The sequence below is a fragment of the Solanum dulcamara genome, chromosome 2, assembly GCF_947179165.1.
Source record: "Solanum dulcamara chromosome 2, daSolDulc1.2, whole genome shotgun sequence".
NCBI classification, from domain to species: Eukaryota; Viridiplantae; Streptophyta; class Magnoliopsida; order Solanales; family Solanaceae; genus Solanum; species Solanum dulcamara.
Genome location: NC_077238.1, coordinates 2214955 through 2233289, shown reverse-complemented (window position 1 = coordinate 2233289; position 18335 = coordinate 2214955). Strand labels below are relative to the sequence as shown.

The window sequence follows — 18335 nt, the reverse complement described above, 5'->3', positions numbered from 1 at the left end:
CCTCTAACCATTTGTAGTGAAACATCCCAAAAATGCCTCAAAATTCACATTCAGTAAAGCTAAGGTATGTGAAATTAGGGTACCAATACCTAGTGAACAACATTTTGACATTCTCGTTAGTGCCCATTATGCTAACAATTCTAATTCAATGTCTTCAATCAAGTCCAAATGAACTTGTCAATTTTTACAACTCACTTTACTTCACTTCAATTCACATAGTTTGTTCATTGTTCCTCATAAGTTATGTAACAACATGTTACATAATGTCACGTCCAAGAACCATATACTTAGTAGATTACGCGTGTTTTCACCCTCCTATCACATGTCGCATCCCATTCGCTGCCTTTATGGAACATGCACATCTGATTTTGTCTAGTGAGCCTAAAAGCGTTCGTTTTCAGATGAAAATTCTTGAACGTTCTGGTCTTAGTGAAGAAACCGCGTTACCCCCCGCGATGCATTATATTCCACCTACCCCTACTATGGATTTGGCTAGAGAAGAAGCTGAACTTGTTATTTTTTCGGCTATGGATTCACTTTTGGAAAAAACAGGGCTAAAACCTAAAGACATTGACGTCCTTGTTGTCAATTGTAGCCTCTTTTCGCCAACTCCTTCACTTTCGGCTATGGTCATAAACAAGTATAAATTGAGGAGTAATATAAAGAGTTTTAATTTATCTGGAATGGGCTGCAGTGCAGGAGTAATATCAATTGATTTAGCTCGTGATATACTTCAACAATACCCTAATTCAAATGCTGTGGTCATTAGCACTGAAATTCTCACTCCAAATGGTTATTTAGGTAAAGATATATTTATTTACTTTTTCCAAAATTAAAGTTTACGCCATTGAATTCAAATTTTAGTATATGTAGCCTTTCGGTTCATGTATATGATGCGTATAGACATGTATATTAGATGTATATTTAGTATAAAGTATACATTATTTAAAAATTACTTATACACATTTTGTAAACTAGATGGTTCAAAGGCATTATGTAGTAGTATTTGACTCAACCCGAATTTTCTTTTTGAAAAAATGGAACTTGTGAACCCAGTAGCTTTGACTCAAAGTTTGTAGAATATGTGTCAAGTAATTTACTAAATAATATTGTAAATTTTGAGCCTAAAAACTCTAATGGTCACTGAATTAACAGTCATAAGGATCCGCTTCATCATTTGTTGTCTTTCAATTTAGGTAAAGAGAGATCGATGTTGCTTACGAATTGCCTATTTAGAATGGGAGGAGCAGCCTTACTTTTGTCTAACAGAAAATCAGACCAGGCCCGAGCCAAATACCGTCTCGTACACATAGTCAGAACACACAAAGGTGCTGATGATAGATCTTTTAGGTGTGTACAACAACAAGAAGATCCTGAAGGAAAAGTGGGCATAAATTTGTGTATAGATCTCATGCAAGTTGCAGGAGAAGCATTGAAATCTAATATTACTACAATTGGACCACTTGTTTTACCCGCTTCGGAACAACTTCTCTTCATTCTTACACTCATTTGTCGAAAATTATTTAAGGCTAAGTTGAAACCTTATATTCCAGATTTCAAATTAGCGTTTGAACATTTTTGCATACACGCCGGAGGAAGGTATTCTTCTTTACTTCTCTTCGAATCACACAAATTTTGTTGAAAACACGTCAAGAAAGTCATTCTTTTTCTTCGTTATTTCTTCCTATTTCGTTTACATTTAAAAATATAGCTCGTACTTAGGTAAGTAAAAAATTTCTTCTAGATACATGTATCATAAGTTAATTTTAGACGTTTTCCCCCATAGTTGATGAAAAAATCATTCATGTATCCTTATGTTATTTTTTGTTTGAGGGTATGACCATCTTATCGAACTTAGGAACTCTATATAGACTATGGTGAAATGTGTTTCTATCTCATTAAAAAAAACTTACGGACACAATATCAACGCCTGAAGTTATACAAATTAAGTAAATTCATGTACCTGAGACGAATCTATTTTATTTATCCCATAGGGCGGTGATAGATGAGCTGCAGAACAACCTGCAGCTATCGACGGAGCATGTCGAAGCCTCTAGGATGACGCTTTACCGGTTCGGGAACACTTCGTCGTCGTCGCTATGGTATGAGATGAGTTACATTGAGGCAAAGGGGAGAATGAAAAAAGGTAACAATGAATTATATGACCATATCATTTAAAAAAATCAAACGTATGATTTCGTTTAGCACTTAAATTATATATTATGTCTCGATAGGTGACAGGATTTGGCAAATTGCATTTGGGAGTGGATTCAAGTGTAACAGTGCTGTTTGGAAATGTAATAGAACAATCAAGACTCCAGTAGATGATCATAATCCATGGGCTGATTGCATTGACAGATATCCTGTTGATATTCCAGATGTTGTTAGGCTCTAATTATCTTTAATTAATTCATCAATTTAGTTAATTAATTCAATTCCCTCTCTTCATTTGTGTGGAATTGAGGAAATTTAAGTGTGTTATTTTCTTTAATTAATTTGCTTATTATCCTTAATTTGTCTAATTGTATGTTACAATCTCAGAATGTGAGTTTTTTAATTTATGTGAAAGATGCAACTATATATGCTGGTACGTACGTACAATGTAATTAATATACATTGTCTCCTGTGATAGGACAATTGAATAAAGAGGACCATGTCACGTGATGATTTTATGATTTCGAGAGTTAAATGAATTATATTTTGACTGTACATAGTTTTAAAATATGTAAACTTTTTTTCGAAAGATCAAAAGATTTTATATCGTAATATACGATCAAAACTATAATATTTGTATATCAAACAATGAAAACTATCACATGAATTGGATAGAAGAAGTATATATACATTAAAAAAATAATCTTATCCATATGTGTATAAAATAATGTAATTTTTCAATTAATTGATATCAGCCTTAATACCATGAAGACAAAACGGCTCAGCCATATATATATATATAAGAAAAGTTTGGACTTCTGAAGAAGTTTTTTTTTTCCTTCTCGTTTGATCGAGAGAGTTGATCTAGATTCACATGGTATGTTAGAGGTAAAACGCTCTATAGTAGAGGTGGAGGAAACAATTATGTACTAACGATTTGACATAGTTCTTATCGGTGGCGGAGTCGAAATTTTTAATAAGGGGTTCAAAATCTGAAAATGTAGATACACGAATTAGTTGAAGGGGGTTCGAGATGTACTATTTATACATAAAAAATTATTTTAACCATGCATAAATAATATATTTTTTCGTCGAAGGGGTTCATCAAACCCCTAGCCACCATGTGGCTCCGCCCCTGATTCTTATATAATTCTTATAGTTATGAATTTATGTTAAAAAATTCACTTTATATGTATAAATAATCTATTCAAATACAATAAACTTTATGTCCTAAATTAAAAAAATCGATAAATTTAGAATTTTCGATCCACCGCTAGACGTTACTTCAACGATCTTGTTCTCTCCTTATAAAAACTCAACTATCAATTCAAAGTAAATCACAACAAGTTATGTCAATAAATGTAGAATGAAGATAAGAAAATTAAACTAAAAAAAGAAGAAAGAAATTAGATACATACAATAGAAATAATTTTGGAATAACTTTAAAAATTATATACTAATGTTACGAGTCAAGGAAAATGTTAAATTAGTCAGAAGAGCATTTATTTTGAACTGCAATAACTATATATGGACGTGTATTTATTTATTTGTTTGACCTACCTCCATCAAGTTATTTATAGGAGACATTTCTTGCCGTCTTCGATCCGGTAAGTCGGTTGTCCTTTAGCTTGTGACTACTTTTTAGATTTGGTTTAAAACTAGTCATGTTTTGTTGATGTTTGGCGTTTCGGTCTCAAATTATTTATTGTGATTTTTAAAAATAGCTAATTTAAATTATTTTTTATTTTAAAATTTTAAGATAAAATTGTGGATAATATTATAATTATTCAAATATCAATAAAGGATAAAATATTTAAAAATTTATCTTAATTAATATTTTTTAGAAGCGTGTAAAAGAGAATCGCTACAAATAATTTGAGATGGAGAGAGTAATTGTATTAAACCTTTTACGAAAAATATAGATTAATTTTTTCTTTAAAGGAACAGGAATATAGGACGACGACAACAATAGACTCCCCCATACTTAATCAAAAGTCTAAGGTTCAAGTCTTTGATATAGAGATAGATAATGTTTTAACTCTTCTTTTCCAAAACCCTTACAAGATTCAAAAAAATATTAGAAAATCGCCTAATTCTGCTTGAATGGCCTCTAAATGCTATAAATAAGTCATGGATTACATCGAGGCTACACGTAATGCTCCCACAAGTACTTACGGTGGGTTTCATAAAGATTTCGCAAAAAAAAACTGAAAACCATATCACCAAAAAATTCATGGGCTAGCACACTCGAAAAAAAGAGAAAATTGCCTAATTCCGCTTGAATGACCCCTAAATGTTATAAATATGTCATGGATAATACCGAGTCTACACATATTGCTCCCCCCGGGTACTTACAGATGGTCCATTAAAGATTTCGAAACAATTGACCAAAAGTCAAATCCCCAAAGAATTCATGAGCTAACACGCACGAAAGAAATGAGAAAATCGTCTAATTCCACTTGATTGGCCCCTAAATGATATAAATATACCGTGGATCATGCTGAGACTACACATACTGCTCCCCCATGTACTTACAAATGGTCTCATAAAGGTTTCCTCAAAAAATTGATCAAAAGTCATATCACTAAAAAATTTATGGGCTAATATACGAGAAAAATGAGAAAATCATCTAATTCCGCTGGAGTGACCCCTAACTGCTATAAATATATCATGGATCATTACGAGGCTACATGTACTGGTTCCTCGGTACTTATGGAGGGTTATGAAGATTTTGCAAAAAAAATAACCAAAAATCATATCAATAAAAAATTAATGCGCTAATATACACGAAAAAATGAGAAAAATCGCTTAATTCTGCTTGAGTGGCCTCTAAATACTATAAATATGACATAGATCTTGCTGAGACTACACGTACTTCTCTCAGAGTGCTTATGGAGGGTCTCAAAAGGTTTCGAAAAAAATTTAACCGAAAGTCATATCACCAAAAAATTTATAAGACTAACACACGCAAAAAAATGAAAAAATCATCTAATTCCACTTGACTGGCCCCTAAATGCTATAAATATGTCGTAGATAATGTCGAGGTTACACGTACTGCTCCCCTAAATACTTACGGAGGGTCTTGTATAGATTTTACAAAAAATTGCACAAAAACATATCACTAAAAATTTTATGAACTAACACACAAAAAAATATATATGAGAAAATCGCTTAATTACGCTTGGTTGGCCTCTAAATGCTATAAATATGCTATAAATATACTGCTCCCTCGGGTATTTATAAAGGGTCCCATAAAGGTTAAACAAAAAATTTACAGAAAGTCATATCATCAAAAAATTCATAGGCTAAGATACACGAAAAAATGAGAAAATTGCCTAATTCCACTGAGTTACCCCTAAATACTATAAATATACTGTGAATCGTACCGAGGCTACACATACTTCTCCTCCGGTTACTTACAGAGGGTCCCAAAAATATTTCGCAAAATAATTGACTGAAATTCATGTTACCAAATAATTCATGGGCTAACACACACGAAAAAAAATGAGAAAATCACCTAATTCTACTTGAATGGTCTCTAAATATTATAAATATGACGTGGATCATGTCAAAGTTACACATACTGATCCCCCGGGTACTTACAGTGGGTTCCATAAAGGTTCGCAAAAAATTGGCCACCATATCACCAAAATAATTTATTAGCTAACACACACGAAAAAAAATTTAAAAATTGCTTAATTTCGCTTGAGTGGTACCTAAATGCTATAAATATGCTTTGGATCATGCTGAAACTACATGTATTTCTCCCTCGATTACTTACGGAGGGTCTCATATGTTTCGCAAAACAATTGACCGAAAGGCATATCAGCAAAGAATTCATTGACTAACACACATGAAAAAAAAGAAAATCATCTATTTCCACTTGAGTAACCTTTAAATACTATAAATATATCGTGGATCATGAAAAGTATAAACGTACTGCTCCCTCAAATACGTACATGGGCTAACACATACGGAAAAAATGAGAAAATCACCTAATTACGCTTGAGTGACCCCTAAATGCTATAAATATGCAGGAACCGTGCCGAAACTACACATACTTCTTCCCCGGGTACTTATGGAGGGTCCCAAAATGGTTTCATAAAAAAAATTGACTGAAGTCATATCACCAAAAAATTTATAGGCTAACACACACGGAAAAAAAAGAAGAGAAAATCACCTAATTCCACTTGAATGACCCATAAATGCGATAAATATGTCATGGATCATGGCGAGACTACACGTACTGCTCCCCCGGGTACTTACAGAAGGTACCTTAAAGGTTTCAAAAAGAAATTGACACAAAAAAATTAATGAGCTAACATACATGAAAAAAAAGAGAAACTCACCTAATTCTGCTTGGCTGGTCCCTAAATACTATAAATATATTGTGCATCGTATTGTGTCTACATGTAATGCTCCCCCGGATACTTATGAGGGGTCCCTTAAAAGTTTCTCAATAAAATTGACCAAAAGTTATATCACAAAAAAATTATTTGTTAACACTCACAAAAAATGAGAAAATCGGGTAATTCAACTTGATGGTCCCTAAATGCTATAAATATGTTGTGGATCGTGCTGAGGCTACACGTAATACTCTACAGGGTACTTACAGAGGGTCCCGTACAAATTTCGTAAAAGATTGACCAAAATTCATATCACCAAAAAAATTCATTAACTAACACAAACGAAAAATGAGAAAATCGCTTCATTCTGCTTGGGTGGCCCCTAAATGCTATAAATATGTCCTGGATCATGCCGAGACTAATTGTACTACTCCCTCAAATACTTATGAGGGTCTCATAAAGATTTCGCAAAAAAATTAAATGAAATTCAAATCACCAAAAAGTGCATAGGCGTTACATGAAAAAAATAAGAAAATCGCATAATTCTACTTGAGTAGCCCCTAAATGCTATAAATATATCGTGAATCATGTCGATACTGTATGTACTACTCCACCGATACTTATGGAGGGTCCAATAAAGGTTTAAAAAAATTAACCAAAAGACATATCACCAATAAATTTATAGGCTAACACACAAAAATATATGAAAAATTTGCCAAATTTCACTTGAGTGGCCTTAGATGGTATATATATATAGTTATATATCATGGATCGTGCTGAGTTTACACGTACTTTTTCCAAGATAATTATGGAGGGTCCCATAAAATGTAACAAAAAAATTCACCGAAAGTCATATATCCAAAATTCATAGGCTAACAAACGAAAACAAATGATTAAATCGCCTAGTTCCGATTGAATAGCTTCTAAATTCTACAAAAATATATTGTGGATCGTGTTGAGGCTACCCGTACTGCTCTCCTAGGTACTTATGAATGGTTCCATAAAGATGTTGCAAAAAAATTGATCGAAAATCATATCACAAAAAATATTTGCCAAAATCGCCTAATTTCTGTTGCGTCGCCAATAAAATATTCCTAAACTCCTCTAAAGCGCTGCCGGGGCTACTAGAGTCGTTTCCTAGGTCATTACGGATGCTACTATGTAAGAATCCAAGAAGGTTCGACTCTGAGCCCCGGTACCTAAAAAATTGTGGGCTAACACACACGAAAAATTGGCAAAATCGCCTAATTCCTGGTACGTCGCCAATAAAATACTCTTAAACCCCTCTAAAGCATCGTTGGGGCTACAAGAGTCGTTCCCGTGGTCGTTACGGATTCTACTATGGAAAAATCCAAGAAACTTTGACCCAAACCCCCGATACCTAAAAATCTATGGACTAACACACATGAAAAACCCGCAAAATCGCCTAATTCCTATTGCGTCGCCAATGATATGCTCCTAAATCCCTCTAAAGAACCGTCGGAGTTATTGGAGTCGTTCCCCAGGTCGTTACAGATGCTACTATGGAAGAATCCAAGAAAGTTCAACCCAGACCCCCGGCACCTAAAAACTTTGTGGGCTAACACACATAAAAAATTGGCAAAATCACCTAATTCCGGTTGCGTCGCTAATAAAATGTTTCTAAACCCCTATAAAGTTATGCTGGGGCTACTGAAGTCGTTCCCTTGGTTGTTACGGATGCTACTATGGAAGAATCCAAGAAAATACGACCTGGACCCTTGACACCTAAAAAATTCGTGGGCTAACACATATGAAAAATTGGCAAAATCGCCTAATTCCTAGTGCGTCGCCAATAAAATGCTCCTAAACCGCTCTAAAGCACCACTGGGGAAACTAGAGTCGTTCCTAAGTTGTTACAGATGCTACTATGGAAGAATCCAAGAAAGTTAGACCCAGACCCCTAGCACTTAAAAATCCATGGGCTAACTCATATGAAAAACTAGCAATCGCTTAATTTTTATTGCGTCGCTAATAAAATGCTCTTAATCCCCTCTAAAGTGCTACTGGGGCTACTGGAGTCGTTCTCTAGCTCCTTACGGATGCTACTATGGAAAAATTCAAGAAAAAATGACTCGGACACCCGGCATCTAACAATCCGTGGGCTAACACACATGAAAAACTGAGGCTACTATGGAAGAATCCAAGAAAATATAACCCGGACCCCCAGCACCTAAAAAATTTCGTGGGTTAACATACACGAAAAATTGGGAAAATCACCTAATTCCGGGTGCGTCGCCAATAAAATGCTCCTAAACCCCTCTAAAGCGTCGTCGGGGCTACTGGAGTCATTTCCATTGTCGTTACGGATTCTAATATGGAAAAATCCAAGAAAGTTCGACCCAGACCCCCGACACCTAAAATATTCATGGTCTAACACACAAGAAAAATTGGCAAAATTGTCTAATTCTTGGTGTGTCGCCAATAAAATGATCCTAAACCCCTCTAAAGCACCGCCGGACCTACTGGAGTCGTTCCCCAGATCGTTACGGAGGCTACTATAGAAGAATCCAAGAAAGTTTGACCCTGACCCCCGGCACCTAAAAAGTTCAACTCGGACCCTCGAAACCTAAAAATCCCTGGGCTAACACACACAAAAAACTTACAAAATCGCCTAATTTCTATTGCATCGCCAATAAAATGCTCGAAAACCCTCTAAAGTACGGTCGGGGCTATTGGAGTCGTTCCCCAGGTAGTTACAGATGCTACTATGGAAGAATCCAAGAAATTTCGAACCGAACCTCCGGCACCTACAAAATTCGTAGGCTAACACACATGAAAAATTAGCAAAATCTCCTAATTCCTGTTGCGTCGCCAATAAAATGTTCCTAAACCTCTCTAAAGCGCTGTTGGGCCTACTAGAGTCGTTCCATAGATCATTACGGAGGCTACTATGGAAGAATCCAAGAAAGTTTGACCCTGACCCCAGGCACATAAAAAATATGTAGGCTAACACACACGAAAAATTAGCAAAATCGCCTAATTCCTGGTGCGTTGCCAATAAAATACTCTTAAAACCCTCTAAAGCATCGTCGTGGCTACTAGAGTCATTCTCGTGGTTGTTACGGATTCTACTATGGAAAAATCCAAGAAAGTTCAACCCAGACTCCCAACAACTAAAAATATGTAGGCTAACACATACGAAAAACTGGCAAAATCGCCTAATTTCTATTGCGTCACCAATGAATTGCTCCTAAACCCCTCTAAAGAACCACCGGGGTTACTGGAGTCATTACCCAGGTCGTTACAGATGCTACTATGGAAGAATCCAAGAAAGTTCGACCTGGACTTCCGGCACCTAAATAATTCATGGGCTAACACACACGAAAAATTGGCAAAATAGCCTAATTCCCGGTGCGTCGCCAATAAAATGCTTCTAAACTTCTATAAAGTGTTGTTGGGGCTACTGGAGTCATTCTCCTGGTCGTTATGGATGCTACTATAGAAGAATCCAAGAAAGTTTGACCCATACCCTCGGCACCTAAAAAATTGTTGGACCAACATACACGAAAAATTGGCAAAATCGCCTATTTCCTGGTGCGTCGCATATAAAATGCTCTTAAACCCTTCTAACCTGTCGCCGGGGCTACTGGAGTCTTTCCCTAGATCGTTACGGATGCTACTATAGGAGAATCTAAGAACGTTCGATTCGGAACTCCAACACCTAAAAATCCGTAGGTTAACACACACGAAAAACTGACAAAATCGCCTAATTACTGTTGCGTCGCCAATAAAATGCTCCTCAACACCTCTAAAGCGCTACCGGGGCTACTGGAGTAGTTTTCAAGGTCCTTATGGACGCTCTTATAGAAGAATCCAAGAAAGTTTGACCCGAACCCCCAGCACCTAAAATATTCGTGGGCTAACACATACGAAATATTAGCAAAATCGCCTAATTCCTGGTGCGTCGCCAATAAAATGCTCCTAAACCCCTCTAAAGAACCGCTGGGGTTACTGGTGCCGCTCCCCAAGTCGTTACGGATGCTACTATAGAAGAATCCAAGAAATTTCAACCCGAACCCCCAGCACCTAAAAAATTAGTGGGCTATCACACGAAAAATTGGCAAAATCGCCTAATCATGTTGCGTCGCTAATAAAATGTTCCTAAGCCCCTCTAAAGTGCTGCCGGGGCTATTGAAGTCGTTACCTAAATCATTACGGATGCTACTATGGAAGAATCCAAAAAAGTTTGACCCTGACCCCCGGTACCTAAAATATTTATGGGCTAACACACACGAATAATTGGCAAAATCGCCTAATTCCTGGTGCGTCGCCAATAAAATGCTCTTCAACCCCTCTAAAGCATCGTCGGGGCTAATGGAGTCGTTTCCGTGGTCGTTACGAATTCTATAATGGAAAAATCTAAGAAAGTTCGATCCGGACCCCCGGCACCTAAAACATTCGTTGGCTATCACACAAGAAAAATTGGAAAAATCACCTAATTCCTGGTGCGTCGCTAATAAAATGCTCCAAAATCCCTCTAAAGAACCGCCGGGGTTACTAGAGTCGTTCCCCAGGTCGTTATGGATGCTAATATGGAAGAATCAAAGAAAGTTCAACCAAGACACCCGGCACCTAAAAACTTTGTGGGCTAACACACACAAAAAATTAGCAAAATTGCCAAATTCCTATTGCGTCGCCAATAAAATGCTTCTAAACCCCTATAAAGTGCTGCCGCGGCTACTGGAATCGTTCCCCTAGTCATTAAGGACGCTACTATGGAAGAATCGAAAAAAATATGATTCAAACCCCCCGGCACCTAAACTATTCGTAAGCTCACACACACGGAAAATTGGCAAAATCGCCTAATTCCTGGTGCGTCTCCAATAAAATGCTTCTAAACCCCTCTAAAGAACCGCCGGGGTTACTGGAGTGGTTCCCCAGGTCGTTACGGATGCTACTATGGAAGAATCCAAGAAAGTTAAACCCAGACACCCGACACCTAAAAACTTTGTGGGCTAACACACACAAAAAATTGGCAAAATTTCCAAATTCCTGTTGCGTCGCCAATAAAATACTTCTAAACCCCTATAAAGTGTTGCCGGGTCTACTGAAGTCGTTCTCCTGGTCGTTACGGATGCTAATATGGAAGAATCTAAGAAAATACGACCCGGACCCCTGGCACCTAAAAAATTCATGGGCTAACACATACAAAAAATTGGTAAAATCGTCTTATTCCTGGGCGTCGCCAATAAAATATTCTTAAACCCCTCTAAAGCGTTGTCGGGGCTATTGGAGTTATATCCGTGGTCGTTATGGATTCTATAATGGAAAAATCCAAAAAACTTTGACCCAGACCCCCGACACCTATAAAATTCGTGGGCTATCACACAAGTAAAATTGGAAAAATCACCTACTTCCTGGTGCGTCACCAATAAAATGCTCCTAAACCACTCTAAAGCGCTGTCGGGGTAACTAGAGTCATTACCCAGATTATTACGGATGCTACTATGTAAGAATCCTAGAAAGTTTGACACGGACCCCCGACTTCTAAAAATCCGTGGGCTAACACACATGAAAAATTGGCAAAATCATCTAATTCCTGTTGTGTTGCCAGTAAAATGCTCCTAAACACCACTAAAGTGGTGCCGCGACTACTGGAGTCGTTCTCAAGGTCCTTACGAATGCTACTATGGAAGAATCCAAGAAAGTTTGACCTGGACCCCCGACATCTAAAAATACGTGGGCTAACACACACAAAAAACTGGCTAAATCGTCTGATTTCCGTTGGATCGCCAATAAAATGCTCCTAAACCCTTCTAAAGCGCTGCCGGGGCTACTATAGTCATTTCCAAGTCCTTCGGGACACTACTATGGATAAGTTCAAGAAACTTTGACCCGAACCCCCAAAACCTAAAATTATGTGGGCTAACACACAAGAAAAATTGGCAAAATCTTCTAATCCTTCTGCGTCGCCAATAAAATGTTCCTAAACCCTCTAAAGCGCCGCTGGGGCAATTAGAGTCATTCTATAGGTCGTTACGGATGCTACTATGTAAAAATCCAAGAAAGTTCAACTCGAACCCCCGACACCTAAAAATCCATGGGCTAACACACACGAAAAATTGGTAAAATTGCCTAATTCCTGTTGCGTCTTCAATAAAATACTACTAAACACCTCTAAAGCAATGCCGGGGCTACTGGAGTTGTTCTCCAGGTCCTTACGAACGCTACTATGGAAGAATCCAAGAAAATTCTACCCGGACCCCCGACACCTAAAAAATGTTTGGGCTAACACACACGAAAAATTGGCTAAATCGCATAATTCTTGGTGCGTCACCAAAAAATGCTCTTAAACCCCTCTAAAGCATCTCCGGGGCTACTAGAGTCGTTCCCTTGGTCGATATGGATTTTACTATGGAAGAATCCAAGAAAATTTGACCCGGACCCCCGACACCTAAAAATCTGTGGGCTAACACATACGAAAAACTGGCAAAATTGCCAAATTTCTATTGCGTCGCTAATGAAATGCTCTTAAACCCCTCTAAAGAACCGTCGGGTTACTGGAGTCGTTCCCCAGGTCGTTACGGATGCTACTATGAAAGAATTTAAGAAAGTTCGACCCAGACACCCGGCACCTAAAAATTTCATGGGCTAACACACAAAGAATTGGCAAAATCACCAAATTCCTGTTGCATCGCCTATAAAGTGCTTCTAAAACCCTATAAAGTGCTTGCAGGGCTACTAGAGTCGATTCCCTGGCCGTTACGGACGCTACTATAGAAAAATCTAAGAATATACGATCCGAACCTCCGGCACCTAAAAAATTTGTGGGCTAACACACACGAAAAATTGGCAAAATTGCCTAAATCCTGGTGTATCACCAATAAAATGCTCTTAAATCCCTCTAAAGCGTCGTCGAAACTATTGCAGTCATTCCCGTGGTCATTACAGATTATACTACTGAAAACTCCAAGATAGTTCGACCCGGACCCCGACACCTAAAATATTTATGGTCTAACATACACAAAAAATTGGTAAAATCGCCTAATTTCTGTTGCGTCGCCAATAAAATGATTCTAAACCCCTATAAAGTTCTGCCGGGGCTACTGAAGTTAATCCCCTGGTCATTACGGATGCTACCATGGAAGAATCCAAGAAAATAAGATTTGGACCCCCGGCACCGAAAAAATTCGAGGGCTAACACATACAAAAAATTGACAAAATTGCCTAATTCCTGGTGCGTCACCAATAAAATGCTCTTAAACCGCTCTAAAGCCTCATCGGGGCTACTGGAGTTGTTCCTGTGGTCGTTACAGATTCTACATTAGAAATATTTAAGAAAGTTTGACCCGGACCCCCGGTACCTAAAAAATTCGTGGGCTAACATACAAAAAAAAATGGAAAAATTACCTAATTCCTAGTGCGTCGCCAATAAAATGCTCTTAAACCCCTCTAAAGCTCCAGGTCATATAAAGTGGCAAAATCGTTCTCCAGGTCGTTACGGATACTACTATGGAAGAATCCAAAAAAGTTCGACCTGGACCACCAGCACCTAAAAAATTCATGGGCTAACACACATAAAAAATTAGCAAAATCGCCTAATTTCTGGTGCGTCGCCAATAAAATGCTCCTAATCCCCTCTAAAGCGCCATCGGGGCAACTAGAGTTGTTCCCCAGTTTTTATGGATACTACTATTTGAGAATCCCAGAAAGTTCAACTCGGACCCTTGACACCAAAAAATTAATGGGCTAACATACATAAAAAAATAGGCAAAATTACCTAATTTCTGTTGCGTTGCCAATAAAATTTTCCTAAACCCTTCTAAAGCGCCGCCAGCGCTACTGGAGTCGTTCCCCAGTTCGTTAAAGATACTACTATTGAAAAATCCAAGAAAGTTTGACCCGAACCCCGGCACCTAAAAAATTCGTGGGCTAACACACACGTAATATTGGCAAAATTGCCTAATTCCTATTGCGTCGCTAATAAAATGTTTCTATACCCTTCTAAAGTGCTTCCGGAGCTACTGGAGTGGTTCCCCAGGTTGTTACGGATGCTACTATGAAACAAATCCAAGAAGGTTCGACCCTGACCCCCAACACTTAAAAAATTTGTGTCTAACACACACGAAAAATTGGCAAAATCGCCTAATTCCTGGTGCGTCGCTAATAAAATTCTCTTAAACCCCTCTAAAGCATCATCGGGGCTATTGGAGTCATTTCCGTAGTCTTTACGGATTCTACTATGGAAAAATCTAAGAAAGTTCGACCCGGACCCCGACAACACACACGAAAAACTGGCAAAATTGCCTAATTCCTGTTACGTCGCCAATAACTTGCTCTTAAACTCCTCTAAAGCATCGCTGGGGCTACTGGAGCCGTTATCCAGGTGATTATGGATGGTACTATGTAAAAATCAAGGAAAGTTCGACCCGAACCTCCGGCACCTAAAAATTTATGGGCTAACACACATGAAAAATTAGCAAAATTGCCTAATTCCTGTTGCGTCGCCAATAAAATGCTTCTAAACCCCTATAAAGTGCTTTCGGAGCTTCTAAAGTCATTCCCTTGGTCGTTACGGACGCTACTATGGAAAAATACAAAAAAGTTCAACCCGAACCCCTAACACTTTAAAATCTTTGGGCTAACACACACGAAAAACTGGCAAAATCGCTTAATTCCTATTGCATCGCCAATGAAATGCTCCTAAACCCCTCTAAAGAACTATCGGAGTTACTGGAGTCGTTCCCCAGGTCGTTATGGATGCTACTATGGAAGAATCCAAAACTGTTTGACCTGGACCTCCGGCACCTAAAAAATTAGTGGGCTAACAAACATGAAAAATTAGCAAAATCTCCTAATTCCTGGTGCATCGCCACTAAAATGCTTCAATCCCATCCAAAGCATCGTTGGGGCTACTAGAGTCGTTCCTGTGGTCTTTACGGATTCTACCCAGGAAAAATCCAAGAAAGTATGACCCGTACCCCCGACACCTAAAAATCTGTGGGCTAACACACAAGAAAAATTGGCAAAATTGCCTAATTCCTGGTGCGTCGCCAATAAAATGCTCCTAAACCCCTCTAAAGTGCCACCGGAGCAATTAGATCATTCTCCAGGTCGTTACGGATGCTACTATGGAAGAAAACCAAGATAGTTTGACCCACACCCCCGGCACCTAAACAATTCGTGGGCTAACACACATGAAAAATTAGCAAAATCACCTAATTCCTGTTGCGTCGCCAATAAAATGCTTCTAAACTGCTATAAATTACTGTCGGGGCTACTAGAGTCATTCTCTAGGTCGTTACGAATGCTACTATGGAAACATCCAAGAAAGTTTGACCTGGACCCCCGACACCTAAAAATCTATGGGCTAACACACACAAAAAACTAGAAAAAATCGCCTAATTCCTATTGCGTCGCTAATAAAATGCTCTTAAACTCCTCTAAAGAACTGCAGGGGTTATTGAAGTCGTTCCCCAGGTCTTACGGATTATACTATGGAAGAATCCAATAAATTTCGATCCGGACCCTCGGCACCTAAAAAATTCATGGCTAACACATATGAAAAATTGGCAAAATCGCCTAATTCCTGGTGCGTCGCCAATAAAATGCTCCAAAAACCCTCTAAAGCGCCGCCGGGTCAACTAGAGTTGTTCCCTAGGTTGTTATGGATGATACTCTTTGCAAATCCCAGAAAGTTCGACCCGAAACCCCAGCACCTGAAAATCTATTGGCTAACACACATAAAAAACTAGCAAAATCGACTAATTCCTGTTGCGTCGCCAATAAAATGTTCCTAAACCACTCTAAAGTACCGCCGGGGCTACTGGAGTCGTTCCCAAAGTTGTTATGGATGCTACTATATGTAGATCCCAGAAAGTTTGACCCAGACCCCCGGCACCTAAAAATCCATGGGCTAACATACCAAAAATTGGTAAAATCATCTAATACCTATTGCGTCGCCAATAAAATATTCCTAAACCTCTCTAAAGCACTTCCAGAGCTACTGGAGCCGTTCCTCAGGTCTTTACAGATGCTACTATGGAAGAATCCACGAAACTTCAACCCGGACCTCCAGCATCTAAAAATTTCTTGGTCTAACACACACGAAAAATTGGCAAAATTGCTTAATTCCTGTTGCATCACCAATAAAATGCTCATAAACTCCTCTAAAGTGTCATCAGGGCTACTAGAGTCATTCTCGTGGTCGTTATGGATTCTTTTATGGAAAAATCAAAGAAGGTTCGACCCGGACCCCTGACACCTAAAAATTTGTGGGCTAACACATATAAAAAACTGGCAAAATTGCCTAATTTCTATTGCGTCACCAATGAAATGCTCCTAAACCCCTCTAAAGAACCACAGGGGTTACTAAAGTCGTTCCCCAGGTCGTTACGGATGCTACTATGGAAGAATCCAAGAAAGTTCGACCTGGACCCCCGACACCTAAAAAATTCGTGGGCTAACACACAAGAAAAATTGGCATAATCGCCTAATTCCTAATGCGTCGCCAATAAAATGCTCCTAAATCCCTCTAAAGCGCCGCTGGGGCAACTAGAGTCGTTCCCCACGTTGTTACAAATGCTACTATTTGAGAATCCTAGAAAGTTCGACCCAAACCCCCGGCATCTAAAAATCCATGGGCTAACACACACAAAAATCTGGCAAAATTATCTAATTTCTGTTGCGTCGCAAATAAAATATTCCTAAACTCCTCTAAAGCGCTGCCGGAGCTACTGGAGCCATTTTTCAGGTGGATACCGATGCTATTATAGAAGAATACAAGAATGTTTGACCCTGACCCCCGATACCTAAAAGATTTATGGGCTAACACATACGAAAAATTGGCAAAATCGCCTAATTCCTGGTGCGTCGCCAATAAAATGCTCTTAAACTCCTGTAAAGCATCGTTGGGGCTGCTGGAGTCGTTCCCGTGATCGTTATGGATTCTTCTATGGAAATATCAAAGGAATTCGACACGGACCCCCGACACATAAAAATTTGTGGGCTAACACATACGAAAAACTTGTAAAATCACCTAATACATATTGCGTCGCTAATAAAATGCTCATAAACTCCTGTAAAGTCCTGCCAGGGCTACTGGAGTCATTCCCCTTGACGTTACAGATGCTACTATGGAAGAATCCAAGAAAATATGACCCATACCTCCGACACGTAAAAAATTTATGGGCTAATACACATGAAAAATTGGCAAAATTGCCTAATTCATGGTGCGTCGCCAATAAAATTCCCCTAAACCCCTCAAAAGCATAATCGGGGCTACTTGAGTCGTTCCCGTGGTCGTTACAAATTCTACTATGGAAAAATCTAAGAAACTTTGACCCGGACCCCCGACACCTAAAAATATCGTGGGCTAACACACAAGAAAAATTGGCAAAAAATGCCTAATTCCCGGTGCGTCGCCAATAAAATGTTCCTAAACCCTTCTAAAGCATTATCGGGGCTACTGAAGTCGTTTCCCAGGTCATTACAGATGCTACTATGGAAGAATCCAATAAAGTTCGACCCTGACCCTTGGCACCTAAAATATTCGTGGGCTAACTCACACGAAAAATTGGCAAAATTGCCTAATTCCTAGTGCGTCGCCAATAAAATGCTCTTAAACCTGTCAAAAATATCGTCGGGGCTACTGGAGTCATTCCCGTGGTTGTTATGGATTCTACTATGGTAAAATCAAAAAAAGTTCGACCTGAACCCCAACACCTAAAAATTTATGGGCTAACACACACGAAAAACTGGCAAAATCGTCTAATCCTATTGCGTCGTCAATGAAATGCTCTTAAACTCCTCTAAAGAATCGCTGGGGTTACTAGAGTTGTTCTCCAGGTCATTACGGATGCTACTATGGAAGAA

At 38.6% G+C, this 18335-nt stretch overlaps 1 protein-coding gene across 1 annotated transcript; it reads left to right on the top strand.

Moving 5' to 3' along the window:
- On the top strand, positions 1-2709 carry LOC129874173 (3-ketoacyl-CoA synthase 6-like). The gene is made up of 4 exons (XM_055949421.1): positions 1-801; positions 1197-1599; positions 1995-2146; positions 2235-2709. The coding sequence occupies exons 1-4, from the start codon at positions 33-35 to the stop codon at positions 2393-2395; spliced, it is 1485 nt and encodes a 494-aa protein (XP_055805396.1). The 5' UTR covers positions 1-32; the 3' UTR covers positions 2396-2709.
- Positions 2710-18335: the final 15626 nt, after the last annotated feature.

Excerpts from the sequence above, each read along its gene's own strand:
- LOC129874173 (XM_055949421.1), top strand. The coding sequence starts at position 33 with ATGCCTCAAAATTCACATTCAGTAAAGCTAAGGTATGTGAAATTAGGG. Across the intron at positions 1,600-1,994 it reads TGCATACACGCCGGAGGAAG|GGCGGTGATAGATGAGCTGC; the intron begins GTATTCTTCTTT and ends TTTATCCCATAG. Across the intron at positions 2,147-2,234 it reads AAAGGGGAGAATGAAAAAAG|GTGACAGGATTTGGCAAATT; the intron begins GTAACAATGAAT and ends ATGTCTCGATAG.